Source organism: Cebus imitator, unplaced genomic scaffold (assembly GCF_001604975.1).
Source record: "Cebus imitator isolate Cc_AM_T3 unplaced genomic scaffold, Cebus_imitator-1.0 Scaffold20, whole genome shotgun sequence".
In the NCBI taxonomy this organism is placed as follows: Eukaryota; Metazoa; Chordata; class Mammalia; order Primates; family Cebidae; genus Cebus; species Cebus imitator.
The window spans coordinates 8304823-8314658 of NW_016107335.1; the positions used below are offsets into that span (position 1 = coordinate 8304823).

The 9836-nt window shown below is 41.2% G+C and overlaps 1 protein-coding gene across 1 annotated transcript; it reads right to left on the reverse strand.

Annotated features, from left to right (window-relative positions):
- Positions 1-1257: 1257 nt before the first annotated feature.
- Positions 1258-8858, reverse strand: GIMAP2 (GTPase, IMAP family member 2). The gene is made up of 3 exons (XM_017520648.2): positions 8688-8858; positions 7430-7465; positions 1258-2579 (listed from the first exon to the last, which is right to left on the reverse strand). Exons 2-3 carry the CDS (start codon positions 7455-7457, stop codon positions 1594-1596), a joined length of 1014 nt encoding a protein of 337 aa, XP_017376137.1. The 5' UTR covers positions 7458-7465; positions 8688-8858; the 3' UTR covers positions 1258-1593.
- Positions 8859-9836: the final 978 nt, after the last annotated feature.

The following is a 9836-nucleotide window of genomic DNA, read 5'->3' on the forward strand; positions in this document are numbered from 1 at the left end:
AGTTTGGACTCTATTTTTTAAATTCAGTTTTTCTGTCTGTTGTCCGGATATGGAAATGTCATAGCTTTTAAAAAGTTGCTATTATATTGACAGTCATTGCTCTACTTGTATTACCTCTAATTATCTATCTAAAATTTATCATTTTTCTTTCTTAACAGTACTCATACCTTTTATTTTTATTTCTTTTTCTGATCTTATTAGATAGATAAGATGTGTGGTAAAATGCTAAATAGAAGCAGTGATACTCTGCATCTTTTGTTGTTCCAGATTTTAATACAAATGCATGCAATGTTTGAGAGAAACTCTCCTTTTTCATCTGTCTACTTTCTATAATTAATACCCATGGAGGAGTTTATGTAATGAATTCACTTCTACACCATTAATATGAGTATCCATCATTAATTTTTTAAAAAATCAATTATAATATGATTTATTAAAAATTTATGAGTTTTTTCGAATGTAGCTCATCATCTTTAGTAGTTTTTTGTTTCTTTTTCATTTGGGCTGTGTGTATGTTTTTAAAAATATTTCAAAGCTACTTAATACACTGTAACTAGTACTGTAATATTAAAGTTTCTGAGTCTACCTCTGTTGGGTTTTTTAATCTTTTTGATTTTATTCATAGGGGTATGATTTGGGTTCACTTTACTGAATTAATTCCATCTTAATACTCAAGTAAATTGGAGATGTTTTCCTCTAGAGAAGATTTGTGTTTGCTTCTATTGGATGTCAAGAATTCAACTAATCTGGAATAGTTTTAGTCTCCTGGAAGGTCCTAATTTAATGTAGAAGCTTCCAAATCAGCTCTTCTTGACAACCCAAGATTAATAATGACAATTAAAATCTTGACAACCCAAGGTTAATTTCTTCATCTCAGGATTGGTATTGACATTTGTCTATTGGTCAATTCTGGATTCCTTGTTCACTTATTCCTCATAGGCCTCAGTGTCAGTTTGTGTTCCTCATTTTAAAAAATATATTGTTTGCTCCACCTTTGGAATTTATTTTTCTGGTGAACTCATCAGCTATAAAAATTCTGTTTCTTTTAATAAATGTAGCCTCTATTTGCATCTAGCAAGATGATGCTTCAAAATATCAAGTCTACCATCTTGTCTGACATTTTTCTTTACCTATGTTTCAATGATAAATCTGAAGGAGGTCAGGGCTAAAATATAGCTAAAATGAGTCATGTGTCCACTTACCATCTTCTAAGGAGAAAACTATAGAAGAGAATTAATGACATATGACCAAAAGAGCTTTACATTTTATGTATTGTTATTTTATTGCCACTTTCATTATATTCAGTAGAAATAGTAGTACTATAAAGAAGAAAAGGAGTTTTTAGACACATAAAACTAGCTTTACAGATTTGCAAATGAATTTTATGTTTACAGATTTCAAAAGGCTTTGATATTACATTTCAATGCAAACAGTAACTTATAGTTTGATTTGGTTCATTAATAATTGGAGTGATGCTAAGATTTAAACATTTCCTAGAATCTCAACTCTGACATCAGATATCACATTTTACAGGGAAAGCACTGTTATTCCCCCACTAACTGACAGTGAGTAAATAATAACTGGGATCTGTAACTATAACCTAAGAGTCCTACGTTCTAGTCTAATAACCGTTCTCAAAATTATCATTAACTTTTTGGGTATAATAAACAGCAAGCTGCAGAATAAATTGCAAATACCAAAGAGTAAGCAACAAAACAAATAGCACATGCTGTACAACATGCAAAACAACAGAATTAGCAATCTGAGACACAACTGAATACAAAATAAAACACACAGTTGTGTTTTGATTAAGGTTCTTTTTAGGCAATTTGCTTCAGCCAAGGCTGTATAACTTCTCTGAGTTTCCATGTACTTCATAAGGCTCTCTTTGAAATACTTTAATCTTCCATCTGACCCCACAGGTCCGCATTCAAGCCTCTGTACTAGGCTGTACAGCTCATTGGTATAGTGATCACCATTTTTCTCCATCAACAGATCCTCAATCAAGTCCATTAGCTCCTTCACTTGGTCATCCCAATTGCTCCCTTCAGCATGGTTATTAATGGCACAGATTCGCCCACCACATGCTGCCACCAGCTTGCTTAAGGCTTTGTTATCCGAGTCACACACGTAATCCATCAAGGAGCCACCATTGAGGTCTTCCTTGTGGGTAAAGAGGACAATTGTGTGTCCCATGACATCCTCTCCAAAGATCTCCTTCACCCTCTGTGCAGCCTCCTGGTCCTGTGAGGTATAGCGGCCCAGCTGAGTCACCAGGAGCAGCACATGGGGTCCTGGTGCAGAGAGCAAGTAGCATCTCTGCACTTCTTTGTACAGGGCTTCAGAGTGGTCCTTCGCAGAAAACATATTGGGTGTGTCAATGATGACCATCTCTCTATTTCCACAGCTTCCCTGACTTTTGCTGCAAGTCTTAGTCAAGGTCTGGGAACTCAGCTTTGATTCAAATGCTTGCTTCCTGAGGATGCTGTTCCCTGTAGCACTTTTGCCAGTTCCTGTTTTGCCCACCAGGATGATAATCAGCTCAGATCTGCTAGCACATTGACCCTTTGCAAGTGGTCCTGTGAGGAGCAAGTGGTCTGTGTTACTACTACCCTGGCCATGGCCGTGGAATATTTTTAATAATAAGGAGGTATTCCCTGTCACATAAAAAGATACTCTCACAATCTATTTCATATGTGAAATGAAAGCTAACTTCTCTAGGACTGCAGGGTATTGCCATGTTGGAGCCTAGGAAAACATACTGGGGATGAGATGGATTTAGAAACATTTTTCATCATGTAATTCTTGCCTCAATCATTCTGTCCTGAGTCTCTAGAAGAAAAGTTTTCTGGAGATCACAGATGTGAAGGCAAGGCCATGGGTTCCATCTCAATGTCGGCCAAGTGACCTGGTTCTGTTACATGGCCAGAGGTTGCTCCTCTGACCTTGGCTGGGCAGAGTGGGGTCATGACTAACAGGGAAGCAGCTGGACCAGCAAAACAGTAGAATGAGCAGTGTAAAATTATTTTTATTAATGAAGAAACAACTGATAACTCATAAAGGATATAATAATTTTGCTTAGAAAGGATGGCATACGTCTTGTATAAAATAGTCATGGAACATGGTAAACTTCCCTCTCTCCTTCCCCGTTTCCTTTCAATGTGGGTAAGGTTCCACGGGGAGGAGTGAATGGAGACAGAGGTATGAAGGAGCTTGAGGCTTTAGGGAAAAAAATGTGTTTCAGACACGTAAAAGGGGAAGGCATAGGAGCCATGGTGCCATTTCTGCTGGCCCACATGGCAGTGAAAGGAATGACCTGTCTAGGGCGGGTTCATGGAAGAATCAAGATACAACTTTGTAGTGGAGAGAGGAGAGATTTAACTTGCAAGGCAGGGGTGACTCTGGTTCCTGAGGGTTAACCCCTTGATTCCTCTACTGTAAGAGAGGAACATCTGACCTATATGAATGAAATGGAATACCATGATAACAGATGGATCTTTCTGCAGGGAATTTCCAATCAAAGACTCTCCTGCTAAGCCCATTGTCTGTTGGGGTTTAGCTGTTCTTTACTCTCATGCTGCAGAGAGAAAGTTGGAAAAAGAAAGACTACATTGACTACAGGATATCAGAGCTTAGAAGAAACTTAGATTATATGAAGAAAATGAGCTTTCTGAGAGGCAGCATGCAGTGGTGAAGAATAAAGACTCTGAAGCTGGGTTGCTTAGTTTTAATTGTCTTTCCATTGCTAGTCATATGATGTTGGACAACTGATTAATTTTTCTGCATCTGGGGAAGATGATGGTTTATTCCATGTGGTGGTGTTCTAAGGATTAAGTAAGTTAATATATGTAAAGAACTTAAAAGACTGCTGGTGCACTTGAGCACTTAGTGAAAATTAAGCTAGGATTTTTTATAGCAATCTCCTTATAGAGGAGGCAACTTGTATGCAGGGGTTAAGTAACTTGGACAAAGTCACCCAAATAGTTAATGAAATCTACCATTTACTGAGCACTTTCAATGTGCCAGGATCTGCGCCAAGTGGTTTAACTGCATTACCTAATTTACTTCTCCTAGCAATAGTATGAGTTAGGGTTAGGTGCTTCAATGCCCACCAAGAGTTCAAATGACTTCTCGGGCTCACAGGACTGCCATGGGCCTCACTGGGACACTAGTCTACTCAGAAGAATGGAAGCCTTAGCTTGCCAGAGGGACAATGTGGGGTCTTCCACCCAGTGGAAGTTTACGAAGCAATTCATGGAACACTGCAAACGGTCACCTGGGGATATCCCAGGACAAGGAGATGGCACCTTGGGCACGTATAGAAGCCACCTGGACTCGCAGGAGCCAGTGTCTCTTGTAGCAACTCTGGGCCTTAACTTCCAGATTCCCTGCAAGGAACGTGAGAGTTACAAGAGCCACTCTGGCTCAGGGAAGTTCAAAACATAGCTTCCTAGCATGTATTTATAGTTCTTCCAGTAGAGATATAATTCACCCATCAAGAGAAGTTTTCCGTCTTAAGCAAAGGTTCTAATAATGTTACAGACATTTTACTCTTATTAAATTACTAGATAATCTGATTTAAAACGTTTAACCAAAGGTTAAATTCTCAGGCAGAAAGGGAAAGGGTTTGTTAACCTTTTTACCCACTGGTTCCTTTTATTCACTTTAATTTATACATAAATCTGCAACTTGCCTAAGAACTCAGGGCTGTTGAAATTAACCAGTTTTGTGAATGAAAAGCTGGCATTCAAACCTGCCCATTTTCTTCCTACGCCTGAAGTATCAGTGCTTTGCTAATACTTCGCCAACCCTTGCTGCATATATTTAAGTATTTTCTCTTCCAGCCAAATTGGCCAAAATTCATGGACATTTTATCTTATTTTCTGTATGCCCAGTGAAGTTATGACCTCACAGTAGACATGCAGTGGACACTTTTACTTAAAAGGAAGCAGGCTTTACATTACAAATTTCTATATTCTGAAAACAGCAGCCAAGCAGCTCCTGATACGCCTTGCTGAAGTTTGCTTAGAGGCGGCCAAACTGTACCCCTGATGTTCCTCTCGCCTATGAAAACAGAAATCGAGGGAGTCACTGAAAAGAACCGGGAACCGGTGGGAATCCTGAGTTGCTGGCCTCCTAGTGAGTGCTGCCTCATTCTCTCCCGTGGGGAGGGTATAGGGAAGAGAATTCTCTCCATCCAAAGCCAAGTGAGAGGGTCTCTAAAACATCCACTCATAAATTCTGGGCATGTCACCGAAGTTGAGAGATAGGTAGGTCCTTTCCCAGATGGGTGTCTGCTGAATGACAGAAACTGGTAGGCCTATCCAAGTGCAGCAAAGCAAAGAGAATTCTTGAGAAAATTTTTGAGGGAAGTAAGATGTTACCTGGAGTTCAGAGACATGTATAAACGTGGAAATTGGTGTCTATTTCCTTTCTGGAGAATTCTAAATTTAGAAGACTGACTAGAGCCACCTAGGAGACCAGGATGAGGAGAAAGCAGCAATGGCTTAAGGGTTTCCCATGGACAGAAGCGATCCTGCAGAAAATAACTAGGCACAGCTGCCTTGATGAGGCACTGCCCAAAGGCCTGCCTTGTATGGCAAGGGGAGTAAGAGTAAGAGTAAGAGGAGGCCAAGGGTGCCATGAGGTTGGGAGCAGAGGTCTAGTTGGAGAAGTCAGCCAGAGAGTGCATAGCTTCTGGCGGGAGGCGTGCAGTGCATCAGCCCCGTGGAGCCGCCACAGTGTCCTTGCACAGTGGAGGGCATCTGCTGTAATGGGGCATGGGATGGCAGTGAGGACCAGCCAGGAGAAGACTGCAAAGACAATGGGACGCAAGCACTCCACCTCCTTCCTCCAGTCACCCGTCCTCCTGCCCGATGGGGAAGGAGGAACTAGCATGGGGGTTGAGGAGGCAGAGCTGGAATGGAGAAGAGGACTTTTGGAAGGTCCTAGAGCTCAGGCTGAGGCTGAGTTCGAGGAAGGAGAAACTCAAATGGAGTGTAAGTTTGATGTTAAACGGCACTGAACACTACAACACCTGATATGTGTGTCATAGTGACATGAATAGACTGTTCCAGTCTGTATTAACCAGAAAGGCAACCGCCTGAGACGGCATCAATAAATCAAGATTGTGGCCGGGCGCAGTGGCTCATGCCTGTAATCCCAGCACTTTGGGAGGCCGAGGTGGGCAGATCACTTGAGGTCTGGAGTTTGAGACCAGCCTGGCCAACATGGTGAAACCCCATCTCTACTAAAAATACAAAAATTAGCCAGGCGTGGTGGCACGTGCCTATAATCTCAGCTACTCTGGAGGCTGAGGCAGGAGAATCACTGGAACCCAAGATGGAGGTGATCTCACTAGCCGAGATCACGCCACTGTATTCCAGCCTGTGCCACAGACTGAGACTCAGTCCCCCCACCTCCATGCCCCCCAAAAGAGATTAAGATTGCATAATAGGAGGCAGTTCTGGGAGGAAAAAAAGTTGTTTCTCATTTGGATCTCAGAGTTCAGCTTGCTCAGTAAACAAGTTCCAGACACGATGAAGTGAGAGACCCCTATTTCTCACAGGTGAAGGTTGAGTGTGAAGGGAACTTGGAGGAAAGAGAGATCTGGGCTCTTCTTGATGTAAGAGACTGAAGACAGGCCTGGTGAGGGGCAGAGAGTGAGGAGGAGGGAGTGGGAAAGGGGAGGTCAAGACACACAGAGAGAGAAGCCCATACCATACAGATAGAGAGCAGAAACAGGTGTAGGAAGAAGAGAGAGAGAGAGAGAGGACAAGGGAAACGAAGGGAACGAGAGAGAGAGACAGACAGTGAGACAAAGAATCTATAGAAATGAGAGAGAAGGAGGAGAAGACTGGTAAGAGAAGGAATATTTCAAAGAGATCTGAAAGATCTGTGCATAAGGGAAAAGCCTGGATGCATATTTTGGATCCTGTGAGTATCTCAACAATTTTCAGGCTGGGTGCGGCAGCTCATGCCTGTAATCCCAGCAACTGGGGAGACCGCAGTGGGCAGATCATACGTAGGAGTTCAAGACCAGCCTGGCCAATATGGTGAAACCCCATCTCTACTAAAAATACAAAAAAAAAATTTAGCCGGGCGTGATGGCAGGCACCTTTAGTCCCAGCTACTCAGGAGACTGAGGCAGGAGAATCGCTTGAACCCAAGAGGTGGAGGTTGCAGTGAGCCAAGATCACACGACTTTACTCCAGCCTGGGCGACAGAGTGACATTGTCTCAAAACAAACAAACAAAACAAAAACCCCCTACAATTTGCAGCTGCTGGTGTTGTTAGTAGTTTCAGGGGTTAGAATAAGATCCCTCACCCTTTTTAATTTTGTCCCAACATCATCAGAAGACACACACACACACACACACACTCACACACACACACACACACACACACACAGATGAAGTCACTTCCTTACCTGAGTGACTGCATTCAGTTTGGTCCATTGGTGCTCCTAAAGGACAGAGACAAAAAACCTATTTTTCAGTTCTAAATCATGAAAGATCCTTATATTTATTTTTAAATTTTCTTTATTTTCTTTCTTCCTTCCTTTCTTTCTCTCTCTTTCCTTTCTTTCTTTTCCTTGCTTCCTTCCTTCCTCCTCCTCTCTCTCTCGCTCACTCTCTCTCTTTCTTTCTTTTTTCCTGTCACCCAGGTTGGAGTGTAGTGGCACAAACTTGGCTCACTGCAACCTCCGCATCCCAGGTTCAAGCAACTCTCCTGCCTCAGCCTCCCAAGTAGCTGGGATCACAGGTGTGCACCACCAAGCCCAGCTAATTTTTGTGTTTTTAGTGGAGACGGGGTTTCACCATGTTGGACAGGTTGGTCTTAAACTCCTGACCTCAAATGACCTGCCCCCCTCAGCCTCCCAAAGTGCTGGAATTAAAAGTGGGAGCCACCACGTCCAGCCAAGATCCTTATATTTCTAAACAACGATGTTTCATTTGTCTACTCATAAGGGACAAAGTGGGCGGGAAGAGAACGACTTCGTACTTTGCAGAGAACTGGAGTCACTTGCTGAGGAGCTGAGAAGTGCATTTCATTCGTAAGCCTCATTCCCAGCTTGCTCTCATTTCCTTTCTCCCTTCCTCTCACAGGTCCACCTGGCTGCCTTCTCTGTTTTTCCCTCCTTCCCTCCTCTACTCTCTCCAAACATCCTCCCTCATGTTGAGCCTTTGCTGAGAGAGTCACTGAATTAACAGTATGACTCTGGGAAACTGTGCAGTCCTTTAAGCCAGAAATACACTTTACTTGACATGTCAATTGCTTGAATTTTCCTAATTCCCCAACAGCCACTGGTTATGAAGCCCTTGCAATCTAGGAACTGCTATGGAGTGAGAAGTATCAGTACATCTTTACAGCTAGTTTCTCTTGTTTAAATCTGGCAGGCACAGACAAAGCTTACAAGCACAGAAAACTTAAAGCCACATGTTAATGCCCAAATTCTTCCCCATGAGCACTTTTTATTGGCTTTATGCTATGGGAATTCTTTGCCAGTAATGTGTAAACTAAATTACATTGGTTTCCTGTAAACTGGCTTCACTTAAGGAAAAGGCAGTCACTCTAAATTGTTTCTCTTAAAATAGAACAAATTTGTTCTAAGAAAAATTAAAATGTTTGTGCATGGCTTGGGACCTAAAAATCAACACTGCAGACTTTATGTAAATCTGGCTTACCTGATTTACTGTCAAAAGAAACAGCTGGCTCCCTGTTCGGACCTGTTATCTTATAGCTCAGCTCGAAGAAAAAAAGAAAGTAAAACTAAAACTCCTGCCTGCATCCTCTCTTGAATTTTCACTGAGCTTCCTGTCAAAGAATCCCACGACGTGTCTGTGTCTGAAATTCTCTTTCATGCCATTATACAAAATAAACACTTCAAATGTGAAAGTTAATCAGTAGTTATTTGCTGTCATGTGGGCCAACTGTCTCTTCTCAAGAGTGAAAAAAGAGTGTTTTAAAGATTTCATCTGGACAAGAAAAGAAAGGCACAAATGCCAAGGAAGTTGGTAGATTCCACTGTTAATTTATTTCGGCTAGAAATAAATTAATTCTAAGAGAATGTTAAGTAATCACAATGATAGTAGGCTTCCTTATCTTGATCCTAACTTTTGTGGCAATATCTCAGTGTTTCCCACTAAACTCGATGCAGGCTTTGACGTTGAGCTAAAAAATTTTATTATGGGGAAAAAGGAACCAATTAGACATTTAATTTTACTAAATTACCTTTCAACAGCTAAGGAGGTGATCAGATTATGTTGCTTCATAGCTTTATAATACATTAAATTATATAAAAATATTTCCTAATATTGAATTCTTTGCATACTTAGACAAATCTTAATCATACAAAGCATTGCTGGATTCTATTTGTTAATAGCTAATTCTGGATTTTTGCCTTGATGTTCATAAGTAATCTTATCCATTTCTAAGACGAAGCAACTCTCTCTTCGATTGCCCTAGTTCTAGCTGGATCTGGCTTCAGGGTTTCATCTCTTTTTGTTAAAGTAAATTAAAATGGAGACCAGACCCGGAGAATCCCTAAGCAGACAAAAGCAGTTACACCTTGCGAATGACCTTGACCTTACTTGATTTGCAAAGATAAGCAAGACTTAATTTGAGCTATTTCTTGTAAATATTTAATATTAAATAAAAGCAGAACTTAAGCTCAACTAACTAGAAGTAGCCAGCAAACATAACTATGGACTTTACAACAGGGTAGACCAAATAAGGTAACTGTATAACTAATCAATCAAATATTTTACTTTCTTCCTTGCCCATCCTATAAAAGTCTCCTTCTCCTATTTTTATCATCACCACCTTTTCCTTAT

What these genes read in the sequence shown, in the direction of transcription:
- GIMAP2 (XM_017520648.2), bottom strand. Translation starts at nt 7,457, where the DNA reads ATGGACCAAACTGAATGCAGTCACTCAG. An exon ending in AACTGAATGCAGTCACTCAG is followed by an intron (nt 2,580 to 7,429) that starts GTAAGGAAGTGA and finishes TGCTCCTCACAG; the next exon opens with GACCACTTGCAAAGGGTCAA.